The following is a 15,618-nucleotide window of genomic DNA, read 5'->3' on the forward strand; positions in this document are numbered from 1 at the left end:
ATATTTTTACATGTTTTTCACTTGTTCACAATGTATAAGAATACATGCACAAGCTGTCTATGTACGGAAACAAGTGATGGGCACTACACCGGGTTTGCTGGCTATTTAGATATTGCCTTGAGAAAATTTTTAATTGAACAATTGAAAGAAAAAATATATATATGTAGAGCGGATGCCACTGCAGTGGTTTTGGTATAGTTATGGTTGTGAAACCCCTTTACTCTCCAATCCCTGAGGCTTATTATAAAGTATAAATGCTATAGATGAGATGTTGGCAGTATGTAATAATGTCGGTAAGGAATACAAAGCCGAGAGATGGTGACTGCAAGAAGACGGTGACATGGAGCTGTCTCATAGGACGATGGCTGTCGATCTGTGGTTGCATGTATCCAATCGCAGGCCACATTTGCCAGTGTAGGGTACAAAAGCCCCAAGACATTTATGATCATATATAGCTATGTTAAATTGCCTATGTATAATAAAATAAGGATTATTGGTTCCATATATTGCAATGTATGTTAAGTTGGTCAGTTTTTTTTTTTCTGAAGAACTTGCCCAACCTCAGCAGGAGGCCACATGAATAAATTTTTCTTGGTGTGAGGCCACAGAAATCGCCTGGTGTTGTCTTCAGTGTCTCCCAGGACCTTCCCCTTTGGGGTTGCAGTGACATCTTGGCGTTTGTGCAGCCATCTTTATTTTATATAGCGAGTACACATCATTAAGGATTTTAACTGAAGAAACTTCTTATTTCAGTCTCCCGGACAAAACCATGTTACAATGCAAGGGGTGCAAATTAGTATTCTGTTGTGCACATAAGATAAATACTGACTGTTTTTTCATGTAGCACACAAATATCAACTTTAAATTTCAGTGTACAAATAAGCTATCAAGTATTTGTGTGCTACATGAAAAAACAGTCAGTATTTAACTTATGTGCAAAACAGAATACTAATTTGCACCCCTTGCATTGTAACATGGTTTTGTCCAGGAGACTGAAATAAGAAACTTCTTCAGTTAAAATCCTTAATGAATCAGGCCCTATATCCTCATCAGCTATTTATATAGCGCCGCTAATTCTGCAGCGCTGTACAGAGCACTGACATCAGCCCCATCGCACCTATGTGGTATTCTTTTCTCGTACTGGTTTATCAGATTGTTTCTAGTAGAAATTGAAATCCAGAATGTGACGTTTCCCTTGTTAGAAACTGGTGCGGTGATGAATTCAACGCACTACGTTCTAGGTCATTGGCAGTATAGGAATCAATAGACATCAGATGAAATTGTACTGATGTATTAAGTGCGTCTGCACTGGGATCTTTACGTGCCGATGACGAACACTCTAGGAGCATGGGTATTGCTTGAACAGATTGTGAACACGTTCTATTGAAAAACCTGCGTTAAACTGGCGGAGCTGTTTTTTTTTTTTTTTGTTTTTTTTTTTCCATTCTGACTACAGTAGATTGCAAATAAAAAGTCTGTTTCCTAAAATACTGTAGTTAAAGTACAATTTATATGGTACTAAATGCTCTCCAGCTGTGTTGGCACACACAATTTTTGCAAATTTGCCCCACTCAAGGTATTCATTTTTTTATTTTGATGATTAGGGTAATGTCTCTTAAGCATTTCTTTTTTTTTTTTTCTTTTGAACGGTTTCTATGGCTACAGTGCTTTTTATTTAAAAAGCAGAGGCTTAATTCTTTTGGGCGGGATACAGAATACTTGTGGCACATTGAAAGGTACCATCTGCTGAATTAGACTGTTACATATAACGTAGCCAATCTACGGTAACACAGAATCTTTGTGTTCTTGGACTGAAAACAATGTTTAACTCTGGTTTATTTGAGTTAAGTGTTGTTTTTGTGCCATTGTATTAGTCAGTACTTTGGACATGATACTGGTTGAATGCCACACCGCTCAGGATACGTACACACAGGTGTTTGTAACACGTTTTTATATGGCATGAGACAACACAACTAAAAGCGCATACAAACCGTATCGCGTCAATGTAAGTGTCTGATATGTGTTTAGATACATCGACAAGTGTTTCTGTATAAAACAGGAAGTTGTTATGATTTTCAATTGTGTCCCCCTCGAGATTAATGTAAGATTTGATGCATGTCAGACTGAAAATGGAACGAGGGCATTAAAAAAAAAAGAAATATGCACCACAGCGCAAGATCCATGCACATAAAACACAAATATGTAAAGACTAATCTGGTACAATGATTTGTGTACATGCGTTTCTAATGGATGTTAAACGCATCTTAGAATTGTAACGCTAGCGTGTATGCGGCCTATGGAGGGTTTTAAAATGCTTTTTTGTTGAAATTAAAGCCCCACAGTGCTGTTTGTTTTCCATGTGGCGGGTCCTATATAAATGACAGATTAGGCTCACAGGAGACATCTTTTTAGGGAGATTTTTTTTATTTATTTTTTTTAATATGGAGAAACGGTATGGTATGGTAACGCAGATATCGCAAACTTTGGGAAAAAAAACCCAAAACATGATTGTAAGCAAATTATGATTTTTAATTTGCTGTGTTTAACCACTTTGCAGACAAAAAAAATGCCTAAAAAAATTATTACAAAAAGGAATAAGACTACGCCTAGACTACATGGCATCACAATTACTTTGTACATAGACTGCTTCATAATCATTCCCCACCAGAAGTCGGAACCATATCGGATCAGTGATAATTTGATGGCACCAGTATCAAGCTGATGAGGGGATTATGTTTGGTTTACATGATCTCTGTGGGGATAGATTGGCCTGGTGTACAATAAACTGTTGCATTATCGTATTATGTAGTGAGATTAGTAAAGGGAAGATTAAGGTATCTGTAACCCTAAAAGCTCAGCTTCTAGAGGTACAGCTAAAGCTTCTGAGTGAATTACATGCTATTACAGACAGGGGCAAACGCAGGATTTGCAGAGGGGAGTTTCCACTCCACGCCACCAGTGGGCGTGACCAGCATGCATGGGGCGTGGCTATAACTTTAGAGAGTGCTTGGCTGCTCTCCAACTCTTTATCCTTATATACATTGCCCGCGTGCACTACTGTTAGGTGCACGCAGCTCTCCCTTTTCAAGCAGAGCTGTGTGAAGCGCGGGCAGGGTCCAGCCACCTCAATTATACAGTGCCCCAGGCTTGGAGGGGGTGTCCAGGCACTAGGAAACACCTCCTCGGTTTGTCTATGACAGACTAGTGGCAAGTCCCTGGGTACATGGCAAATCAACTACGGGTACTTGGTACATACATACTGTATATCTGCCTGAGAACTGCAAAACTGAGTTCAGTTTGGCATGACCTAAGTATAAAGAATTCTGTACAGTCAGTACAATATTTTTCTATAAGGATAAAATTACATTATTGTCATAAAACAAAGCCGGTGTCACCCATTAACCCACTTTAATGAGTAGTTGATACTACACGCTCCAGTTTTCTACAAAGGGATAATTGGAGATTGAACCAAGCTACTTGGTAAAATGTACCCACAGCGGTGGCAGCCATTTTGTGGGTGGTATCAATATTCTGGAGGATGTGGCCTGTCAGTTCATTAAGAGCCAGTTACATGTCTATCCGTCCCCTTGTGTAGAGAAGTCTACAGATCATGCTGTCTGATGGATTTGTCTTTTTTTTTTGGTATAGAATTTCAGGATAATTGTCATCCAAAGATATTGAAATTTTATGTATAACATCGATGTCCATATTTCTGGGATTATTCACAGTATATACTCGTTTAAATAACTGTTTAAAAATATTTATATGTAGATCACTGGGAAAGAAAGAGAGAAGACGGTCAGTACCGAAGTGTTTAAAGTTGGTGAGCAAAGTTTTGAATGGGTCCCACTGCCAACTGTCCTACCTGGCGATACTGCAGAACTGCCCAGGGTTATTGATCTAGAGGTGGGAATCCATCAGCAGAACTCTAGGAATTTAGCAGAACCCATCACTTCTCCAACAAAAGGCCTTCATTCACTAAACAATGCTGGCCAATCGGAAAGTAGACCTGTAGTGTTGCTGTCAAACCAAAAGGAGAAACAGGTCTGTAGTAAAAGTTCCACGAAGAATGTCAAGGAGCCAGAGCCATCACAAAGAGTTTCCATGAAGAATGTCAAGGAGCCAGAGCCATCACAAAGAGGTTCCATGAAGAACATCAAGGATCCACGGCCATCACAAAAAATTGTCACAAATAACAAGAAAGAGTTACAAACATCACAAAAAACGTTTTTTAACGTAAGACCGTCCGTTACATCTGTGAAAAATAACATAGAGGTACAAAAGATTCAACAGGAACCCAAAGTAACCGAGGACCTGTGTAGAGAAGAGCCTGTGTCTAATGATGTTGTAATGGAGGACGCTGCGGCAAGTGGTGGAAGATTGGAGGACAGACGAGAGAGTACAGACCAATCGGCAGATGTCACGGGTTCATTAGAGAACTGTCCCATATGTTTGACGCAGTTTCCCAAGAGGTGAGTATACACTAATTGTATGACATGTCCATTTTGAGAGAAGAATGTTGCATTCCTGAGTCTTATCACTTCCATTGTTACTATACAATGTATAGCAGACTGTGGCAGCTTGTGCTACTGTAGATCTATGGCCTTGTAGGACTTGCTGGAACCTCTAGTATTGTAGTGAATTATTTTATTTACATTGCTTTTCTTTTTAATCTTTTTATTTTTATAACACATAGAAACATAGCATTTGACGGCAGATAAAAACCGCTTGGCCAATCTAGTTTGCCCGTATTTTAACCTATGGTAACCTCAAACCTTATTTTATCCTCTTAATAATTGTAAGGATATCATTATGTTTATCCCAAGCATGTTTAAATTTCTCTACTGTATATGCCTCTACCACCACTTATTCACTACCCTGTCTGTGAAGTAGTTTTTCCTCCAATCTCCTCTGAACCTACTTCCTCCAGTGTCAATACATGTCCTCGTGTTCTAATACTTCTCTTCCTTTGTAGAATGTTTCCCTCCTAGAAACTTTCAAAGGTTCTATCATGTTCCCCTTTTCCCATCTCTGCTCCAAACTATACATACTAAGATCCTTTAGTCTTTCTGGCTAAGTGTTGTCCTGTAGGTCATGCACCATTTTAGTTGCTCTTCTTTGTACGATCTCTAATGTATTTATATCCTTCTGGAGATATGGCCTCCAGCTTTGAACACAGTATTCTAGATGAGGCTGTAGCAAAACACACACTCCATGAAAGTCTTGCACTGGCCGGTTACAATGATATTACTACTAAAAGAATTTTTCATAAATAATAAAAAACACTATAATCTTATGTTTTTTTTTTTTCCTCCCTCAGGTTCTCGCAGCTGGACATGGACAGCCATCTGGCTCAGTGCTTGTCTGAAACAACCGTAGACGTGGTGTGGTAATATAGATATTAAAATGTTATAAACAAAATGGCTTCAGCAGCTTTTGATTCATGAACCTTATGAAAGTACAATGCACAGACCTCACTTGTTCTGTGCAATGTCTGGTGGTGCATTCTGGGTAACGGTTTGTGTACATCTCCTCCTTCGTATCCTCCATGGGCATTGGCTGTTGACTTTGTGTGGCACCTATACAAAATACAGTGCAACGTACAAGCCGGTCTCTGTAGTTCTAGAGAATGCTGAACAGGCAGGTGAGAGCAAGAGGTGCTTGCTGGCAAAATATCTAAAGCGGGCGTAGTGGGTGCTGGATTTATCATTGGACGTTGTAGACTGGTGCCCAGGGGCTGTAGAGCACAAGAGGCTGATCTTTCTGTGCATATCATTCTTCTCCAACTTGCTTTTTTTTTTTTTTTAACAATAAAGTAAAATGGAGCCAGTGCGTGCATGATAGGAAGGGCCGGATGCAGAATATGTTCCATAGTTCGAAGCAACAGGATTGGGCAAGGCATTGAATAGGGGGGGTAAGAGAGAGGGAGGAGTCAAGGATGACACCCAGGCAGTGGAGTTGGGGGACATAAGAGATGGTGGAGGTGTTAGAGAGATCAAGGGGGATGAGAGTCTAGCAGGAGGGTATACTCTGAGTTCTGTTTTAGCATTACTTATTTTGAGAAAGCATGAGGACATCCAAGAATAGATGGCAGAGAGGCAGCTAGATACTCATATAAGTTTAGGATGGGGGTGTGCTATAGACACAGAGGGTTGCCTTCAGGATCGAATCATGTAACTCCAATTCTGCGTGTAATTGTTTTGCCAAAAAAAAATATTTTTATTTTTCCTGGTAAAGGGCTACAGGATGCATTTACATTTAGCGGATTAGGAGTTACTGTAATAAGGGAGTCTGTCCGGCTCAAGATGATGTCTGTGCCACTGTTGGCTGAGTACGAATAAACTGTAGTAGCCATAACAAGTGGATGTTCACATTGTACACAATAGAATACAGCTATTTGGGGGGAGAACAAGTTTCACACACAGGCCTCATTAAACATACATATTTCCGAGCTCTTTTACTGGAACTAGCATGACATGAAATTCTGTTTGCAATTTGTACTGGAAAGGACAGATTATCCCTTTCAGCACTGGGCTTTCATGTTCTTAAAAGGGGATGGTGGTATATAATATATATATTTGTGTTACATGTCTCATGAAACACATTTATTATTATTGAAGTGAATGGCTATAGTGTCCTGTAATGCCATTGTTTAACCCCTTACTGACTGGCCAAACTACTTTTACACTGGGCTGTCATGTGGGAAGGTTCCTCTGGGGAAGGGGGGGGGGGGGGGGGGGTGGTTGCCAGCACACTTGGTTCAAGGTGAACGCCGTGTACCGAATGCGAAAGTTGCAATCCGTTCACCAGGGCATGTCGGCAGCAGAGATTCCTTGTGTACAAAAAAAAGTAAGTGTACAAAAATAAATAAAGATTACCAAAAAAAAATGAACAAGCACCTCTTGCCCTGCCAAGCATAACACTTACGTATCCTGCGAGAGTGTATACTTGGAAGAACTAGGCAATTGCATTTTGGTATAAATATTTTGAGTTGCACTAATCGGGTGTACTATGAGTACCTACGGCAATAATAAAAAACAAATTCTATTTCCTATATAAAGCTCATGAAATAATATACTGTATATTGGAATATGCTACTAAAATAAAACCCAATGTGCCGTTATAAAAAAACAGACTAAGAAATTGAAGATGTTGTTCCAAGTAACACTGTCAAAAAATAAGAAGGGGCCAGATATGAATGAGTTAACTGAAGTTTTTGTAATGTTTGGTGTTCCTATAGCGGCATTACACCTGCGCAAATATTTCCTTAGCTATGCCATCCTCTGACGTAGGTGTGTGTGAGCAGGACCAATCACCTGCCATAAGGGACTGCAGCTTGTGACTGTCCCGCTCACCGTTTATATAATTGTGATTGTTATTTCTTTGCCAAACTTGTATTACAGTGGATACGGGAAGGGGGCCACCTTAGGGAACATGTTTTGGAGAGGTACAGTTTATAATTATCTGCAACTTACAACAAAAAAATTACACATATAATATTTTTCCCCTCCCTACTACTTGATGGACATCTTTACATTTGTTGCAGATGAATCTAAAATATATACTATGTAGCTACAGACTTGGTGCCAAAGATCAGAACAGCAGCTGATAAATATTATTTTAAAGAGCTATTTCTATACTGTGCTCTAAGAGTCCAGGGACATAGGGTTTACTCTATGGACTATGATAGCTGGTTAGAACTACATAGGATAACCGTGAGACTATCTACTAAGAAAGGAAAGATTTATATGGGTCTTGTCTGACCTCCGTCTGTTGGGACTGTCCGGTTATAAACAATGTTACAGTGTAAGCCAGTAATCACTAACAGGCTAGTTATCACCATTACCTGCAGCTGATTATAAACCATAGAACCTAGGTTCCCAAACTGTGCGCCGCGGCTCCCAGGGGTGCCGTGGACATGAAGAAAAAAGAAAATAAACCACTTACCAATCCGGCGGTGCCCGGGACCTAGCATCCTCCTCCTTCTTCGCTTCTCACTGAATGCCGGGTGTGACGTCACGCCCGGCATTCAGTGAGAAGCGAGGAAGGAGGAGGAGGATGCTGGGTCCCGGGCACCGCCGGATTGGTAAGTAGTTTTTTTTTCTTCCTGTCCACGGCGGGGGCACAGCGAGGGCCAGAGGCTGAGGGGACAGAGCGGCCAGAGGCTGAGGGGACAGAGCGGGCAGAGGCTGAGGGGACAGAGCGGGCAGAGGCTGAGGGGACAGAGCGGGCAGAGGCTGAGGGGACAGAGCGGGCAGAGGCTGAGGGGACAGAGCGGGCAGAGGCAGAGCCTGAGGGGACAGAGCGGGCAGAGGCAGAGCCTGAGGGGACAGAGCGGGCAGAGGCAGAGCCTGAGGGGACAGAGCGGTCGGAGGCTGAGGGGGCAGAAGCTGAGGGGACAGAGCGGGCGGAGGCTGAGGGGACAGAGCGTGGGTCACAGTGTGTGTGTGGATGTAGGGGGCACTGAGTGTGTGGATGCAGAGGGCACAGTGTGTGTGTGGATGTAGGGGGCACAGTGTGTGTGGATGCAGGGGGTACAGTGTGTGTGTGTGTGGATGCAGGGGGCACAGAGTTAGCTGTAAATTATTTTTGGATTGGATTTATGTGTATTATTTTTGTATACAACTAAATAAGTATTTCTGTTCTGACCTAAATACTTATTACGTCTTTTTGACTACTTCTAAAACGGGACTGCTCGGTAATTATTTTGGAGGGGTGCCTTGAAAAAATTATGGAGACTCTAAGGGTGCCGCGAACTGCAAAAGTTTGGGAACCACTGTCATAGAACATTTCACATCTTATTTTTGCAGTTTTTAACATTTTTCCTGCCTTTTACTATTAGTTTATCTTTTTAAATGGACCCTGGGAGGAGGGTGTATTTAACACACCATTCAGTTAGGATTTTTGTGTATATTATGTATCGATAGTTGTTGGGTATGACATATAACCAGGCAATGGCTGAACTACAAGTAACAGAAGACCAAGCACTTCCATAAGATCGCATCTAGATATCCTGTCCTTTACTGGTGCAGTTTTCAAGTCCAGTTCCACAGTAAGACATTTTTTTTTAAAGAATTTCCTTCTGATTTAACAGGCAGGATAAGTATTTGCCCATCGTCTCTGAGTAATAACAGAACTGGTGTGATAGGATGGGCTTGAGTTCACCTAGCGCTGTGTTGGCACTTTGCCACCTTACGATTCTTTCGGAGCTCCTCTGGTGACTCTTACCTCTGTACTAAGGAACTGGGGCTGTGGCAGATTTACACCTCTGGTCCCTCCTGCATACAATAGTTTATTAGAATACTGCCAAAGCAGCCTGGAGCCTCTGCTGCTTAGCTGTCCCAGGACTTTGCACCAGAGCTGTGCCAGTCTGACAGCACTGGACACCCAATAGTCCACCAGGAGAGTAGTTTGTTTTTTGTTTTTTTTTCAATTATACATGTAATGCCCCCTAGTGGCGTTTTAGTCAACCACACTCCCCAGTGACCACAAGCTATGGTGCCAGCAATCTTGTTCAAACATCCCCTGCGTTTGTGGGTATGGTGGGATGGAGCCACGGCTGGAAGGGAAAACAGAATGGAGCCCCAAGTACACTGACATCCTGCCTTGAGGGGACACCACGTAGGCATTTTACTAAAAGTAAAATGAGTAAATCTCATAGGACAAAGGTCCCCCTTGATCTTACTGTAGCTGAAACAGAGTAACCTGCCTTCATCACAGCAGCTGCAAACCATGACCTTACCTGACCAGAGAAAATATATAATTCTTGGATCTGTTAACGGGTATCCCACTTCTGACCCCTGTGTAATTTAGATGCAGGTATTGGATGTCGTGAACAAAAATGTAGTACTTTGTGCAGCCATCCCTATTTTTTTTTTTCCCCCAAGAACAATTGTTTCCCAATAGGGAGATATTCTACAGAAGAGGCGGAAGAAACATTAACTTCTATGTAACATTGTCTATGTTGTGATATGGCCATTCTTCCTTTTCTTGATGAGTGGGGGAGGTGCAAATTATTGGTACAAGAAAAGGTCACAATGTATTAATAATGTAGTCCTTTCATGCGGTTCCTTACTACATCATATGAAATGAATTTATTATTCCTCTCTTCAGACAGGATTATTTCCTAAGACTTAAAAGAATATGGTGTATATTGTCTAGTAATTCCAAATTCATTCTAAAATACTAAGTATTCCATTGTTTTTCTTAAGGATGAATATGCATAAATAGGCACAAATGGATCTATTTATCAAACAACCCTATCCTGTGTATAATCAATTACTACATACCCTCTCCAATAGTGCATCTAATACGTATTTGAAGTCTGGGCTAGCATGCAAAACTTGTGTCAGTGTGTGAGATGTGTGGGGTGGTCATGGACAGAACACTGCATGTGCCAATTGCTGCAAAGGTAGAGAAGCTGCAGTAAAAGATAAATGTTGGATACGCTCTCTAATGGAGTGTATCCATTTAGCAATCATAGAAACATAGAATTTGACGACAGATAAGAACCGCTTGGCCCATCGAGTCTGCCCAATTTTTAACCTATGGTAACCTCAAACCCTATTTGATCCTTATTTCTATCCCAGGCGTGTTTAAATTTTTCTATTGTTTCAGCCTCTACCACCTCTGAGATGAGGCTATTCCACTTATCCACTACCCTTTCTGTGAAGTAGTTTTTCCTCCAATCTCCTCTGAACCTACTTCCCCCCCAGTGTCAGTACATGTCCTTGTGTTCTAATACTTCTCTTGCTCTGTAGAATGTTTCCCTCCTGTACCTTGTTATAACCCTTGATATATTTGAAAGTTTCTATCATGTCCCCCCTTTCCCTTCTCTGCTCCAAACCATACATAAGATATTTTAGTCTTTCCGGGTAAGTTGTGTGCTGTAGGCCATGCACCATTTTAGTTGCCCTTCTTTGTATAGTCTCTAAGTATTTATATCCTTCTGGAGATATGGCCTCTAGAACTGAACACAGTATTCTAGATGAGGCCGTACCAATGACCTATACAGTGGCATTATTACTTATTTCTGCTACTGATTCCTCTCCCTATGCAGCCAAGCATCTGACTTGTTACATTGCTTACCTGCCTTTAAGTCACCTGAAACAGTGACTCCTAGCTCCCTTTCCTACTTAGTTTCCATTGTAGTGTCATTAATACTGTTAAACCTTTGGGTTTTTGAGAGCCAAGTGCATGATTTTTACATTTTTTGGGCATTAAACTGTAGTTGCCACTCTCTCTTGACCATTCCTCTAGTCTACCAAGATCATCAGTCATGTACCATAGGTTCCATACAGAGATTGAGCAGAGGTGTTTTCCCAGGATAAGCCCAATGGACAGGGATAGATTGGAAGAGTGGGGGGTGGTATTGACATAGGCAATATCACAAATTGGGTAATGATACTATAAGGTGGTGGGTAATGTCATAATGTGAGATTTGAGACCTTTTATTAGACAACACTAATGAATTTCTGCAGGAAGAGGGGGTGTTTACAGTTCATGGATCTGCCGTGTCTCTCCTTGGGGGCAGTCCCACAGGGATATAACAGTCATGGTTTGTATCTCATTCTGATCTCAGCCTTTCCCTCAATGGTCTGTGTGTTGCTGATCTATTACATGCTCATGCGACAGACATTTAGATACAGGAAAGCAGAGATTACCCAATAGGTGACCTCACTCAGTCACATTAACGGTCCTTATAACATCGACAGTGACTACCACGGCAAAAAAATTAACAAACCTGACTTGCCCGACCGTTAATAAATGCTGACTGACCTTCATAATGACAAAAGAAGTCCCGACAGTCTGCTGACAAATAACGACGACCAGTAATGACGGCAGCGTCTTTTGATGTCATTTAAAATGGCGACGCTATATCAGTATTTTTAAAGTGGCAAGGCTGGTTCTCATCGAAGGCAAGTATTAGGGACCCGGCCTTGTCGCTTTAAAAATACTGATATAGCATCGCCATTTTAAATGACATCAAAAGACGCTGCCGTCATTACTGGTCGTCGTTATTTGTCAGCAGACTGTTGGGACTTCTTTTGTCATTATGAAGGTCAGTCAGCATTTATTAACGGTCGGGCAAGTCAGGTTCGTTAATTTTTTGTCACTATACTCACGGTCGTTGTGTGAGCTCTGTTAAATCGTACCCCACCCACCCACCCACCCATGCCAAGAAATGTAATGTTTAAAGTGAAGTGAGAAATAAAAAGACATTAATATTGCAGATCGCACACTATGGCTGCACACAGTGGTTTAATCTTTCTTTGCACTTTGAGACAAGGGAGAAGGAACCTTGCAGGGATCGTTGATCCCTAAAGCCACAGATCCCAGCAGAGACTACCCTGCATCAGAAAAGCCTGTTTATTCAAACCGGTCAAAGACTAAGCCGTTTTACCATCCACATCCTGCCCAAATCTAGTGGGACTATGCTGCCCAGAAGGCCAAAATTATGACACACATACCTCCGTCATTGTGACTATCACACTCGCACAAGTGCTATAAGGAAATTATATCAAATGAAAGAAGGGTTAAGCAGTGGTAAACTAACTCCTGACGGCAGTGGTTCCTGACCTTTCTGTTTGTCACATTTGCTTACAGAGGACACGTGATTACTTCTTGTGACCAATGATTAAATATTGTAATATATAATGCCAGAATTATGAATAAACAAGAAAATATGTTTTACATAAAACAAACTATATATAATGTAGATCAGGCCTAGCCAACCTGTGGCTCTCCAGGTGAAACTACACTCCCAGCATTATAGAAAAATTTATATTATATATATATATCAGTATTATTTTTTATAGAATCTGGGAGTTCATTTAAATACACTCTCCCCCTGTTCTATATAGAAGCAGGTAATTGACAAAGAACAATATCTTACTAACCTGTGTAAAGGTAGAACGCAGTCAGGTCTTCGAAGTGGAAACAGAGGCTGTTTATTTTTCAATAAAGTCTTTAATGTGCAAGAATATAAATGATCTTAATTATTGAATGGATTAGTATACCATCTTCTGCACAATTAACTTAGTAAGGTCTTAACTCCTTGAAATTTACAAAACTACAAGAACATATTTACTGCTTTACAATCATTAAATTAGCTATAATGTTAATTTACTATTCCAAATAAGACGACAAGATAATTACCAGAGCGATATTTTCCATATATTAGTCCCCTCCAGAACCACAATTCCAGCCTTCATTTAATTTATAAAACAAGTACTTTTTTTATATATAAAAAAATTTCCCCCTTCATCATGAACAAAACATTTTTTCATACACTTGCATATGAGCAACAAAACTATTTGGCAACACAGGAACATTTGTAATGCCTTAAATTAAATGTATAAAATCAAGTATTTATTTTTTTTTCTTCTTTTTTTGTTTGTTTAAACTTTCAGCAAATATACGTAATTTATCCTTCACAAAACAACTACATGAAGTTACACAGGACCAAATCTTTTGCTCCCCTCCCTGATGCAGTATAGTTTGGTCTGACACACCGCTCACTCCCCAGTAAAGATCCGAATGCTTGTGCAAATTACACACATACCTCCAGATTTGGCTTGTTTAATTATCTTAGTGGCTTGTTAAAAGTCTGAAAAGAAAAGTTTAGCATGTCTCTAATAGAAAGGTAAAAGTGAACTGGTCTTAAATTGGAATGATCGAGAACCAGGGCCCAACATGATATGGGGAGGCATCTACGTTTTAGGAAGAATATCCATATCGATCAACCTCGTGATTTTTATTCCATAACAATTGACAGTTCTTTTGTGTGCTTTTTACTGATTTATTAAAAGGTTTACACTAAAAGCAAGGGGACTTTTCTTTTCTGTAATCGCTTCTCAGAAGCTGCAAATAATCACATAAAGTGGATCTAATGAAAAAAACAAAAAAAAACCAGTTATACGGATTCAATACCCCAAGCAAATGCTCACGAAGCGGATTATTTTGTCATGTAGGTTAAGACATTGATGTAAGTAGAGCGTAACCATTAGTGATCACATTGCAGATGCAAACCACTCGTCTCTGGTGTCCTAACCTTAATGTTCCGACTCGCGGCTATTCCTGTGTAACGCATGATACGTCGGATATGCTACGGACTGGGGGTCTTGCCTTCCGCCAGTCGCTACAAACAAAATCAAGAAGCCAACGTCTACAAAATGTGTGCTTGACTAGGACGCGAATGGGGGACAAAATACAAGAGGAACTGAATTCCACCGGTTAAGGCTAAGGGATGTGTTAGGGGATCTAGGGTTGGGCGGCTTAGTCTGCATGGAATACTGCATTAGGAGATTATCAGCATAATGTCACACACTACAAGCTAAGTTAGGCACATTACATTGTTGATTTCCAAAAAGCCATTCAAAAAATGTGCAAATTTGTTTTCCACCTCCCAACTAATTGTTTTGGTATTTATTGCCTTTACTTTTTTTTAAAAATGTTTAAATCCAAATATTCCTTTATCTACTCTTAATATTTCCAGTGCAATTCCTTTTCTTAGGTTTGCGGTCAAATTTTGTTTGTAACCAATAGATACACAGCTTTCTGTAATATCCAGATGTACCAGTACAGTCACCATTCCAGATTCTGACGGTTCCTTCGCTTCCTCCTTTCTGTTGATTTTCTCAGAACAGCGGCACGTGGCAGCTAATGCACTAATGGAAGCGGCTCGCTTACATGATTGCCGGAAATAAAACAGTTTTTCCACACAGGCGCCCTCAGGTGGACAATACAGACACTGCAGACCCTTCAGGAGGCAGGCACAGAAAGTGAATCCCTTGTTCAGCCGGAGAACCATCGCTTGATGATAGAGAGCAGCTAACTACCCAGGGAGAGATCCACTATGGACAATCTCCCTTGTAGCTGATTTTCAGCAGCAAATCCTGTAGAGCTGGCCTGTACTAAGAACCTGGCGTCAGTTTTCCAGCCTCGCATGCATATACTGTAGTTAAGGATACAATTTCAGGATCAATCACATGGTTTTGTCCATAAACGCTACAGTCCTTCATACTGTTTCTTCCGTTGAGAGCAACAATGGGTTAATATATTCAAATCCTTCAAATTCCGATTGGTCTATTCGTTTTATTACGTCCCTGTATCAAAAAAAAAAAAGAAGGTTGAAGTGGCAGGTTAGTGATTTTACATTTGTGGGCAGCACGGTAGCTTAGTGGTTAGCACTTCTGCCTCACAGCACTGGGGTCATGAGTTCAATTCCCAACCATGGCCTTATCTGTGTGGAGTTTATATGTTCTCCCCGTGTTTGCATGGGTTTTCTCCGGGTGCTCCGGTTTCCTCCTACACTCCAAAAACATACTGGTAGGTTAATTGGCTGCTATCAAAATTGACCCTAGTCTCTCTCTCTCTCTCTGTCTGTGTGTATGTTAGGGAATTTAGACTATAAGCTCCAATGGGGCAGGGACTGATGTGAATGAGTTCTCTGTACAGCGCTGCGGAATCAGTGGCGCTATATAAATAACATGATGATGATGACGTCATCGGGTCACATCCAATCACATGCTGCCATTATCAGGCCAGATTGACTCTGGTTTTCAATCTATTTAGTCTCTCTGGTCACAATACATACAGCCAGCATGGTTGTAGTGC

General features: G+C 40.9%; 2 protein-coding genes across 8 annotated transcripts in view; one reads left to right on the forward strand and one right to left on the reverse strand.

Moving 5' to 3' along the window:
- The window catches only part of FAAP20 (FA core complex associated protein 20), a 78,299-nt gene extending 72,458 nt beyond the window's left edge, over positions 1-5,841 (forward strand). For all 5 annotated transcript variants that reach the window (XM_075189579.1, XM_075189575.1, XM_075189576.1 and 2 more), the window contains exons 4-5: positions 3,772-4,472; positions 5,321-5,841. In XM_075189579.1, the coding sequence (XP_075045680.1) occupies positions 3,772-4,472; positions 5,321-5,393 (774 nt within the window). In that variant the 3' untranslated portion in view covers positions 5,394-5,841. The remainder of the gene's footprint in view (positions 1-3,771; positions 4,473-5,320) is intronic.
- Positions 5,842-12,949: 7,108 nt separating this feature from the next.
- Positions 12,950-15,618, reverse strand: part of PRKCZ (protein kinase C zeta) — a 137,084-nt gene continuing 134,415 nt past the window's right edge. For all 3 annotated transcript variants that reach the window (XM_075189590.1, XM_075189592.1, XM_075189591.1), the window contains one exon: positions 12,950-15,107. In XM_075189590.1, coding sequence (XP_075045691.1) covers positions 15,020-15,107 — 88 coding nt within the window. In that variant the 3' untranslated portion in view covers positions 12,950-15,019. The remainder of the gene's footprint in view (positions 15,108-15,618) is intronic.

Source organism: Mixophyes fleayi, chromosome 11 (assembly GCF_038048845.1).
Source record: "Mixophyes fleayi isolate aMixFle1 chromosome 11, aMixFle1.hap1, whole genome shotgun sequence".
Lineage (NCBI taxonomy): Eukaryota > Metazoa > Chordata > Amphibia > Anura > Limnodynastidae > Mixophyes > Mixophyes fleayi.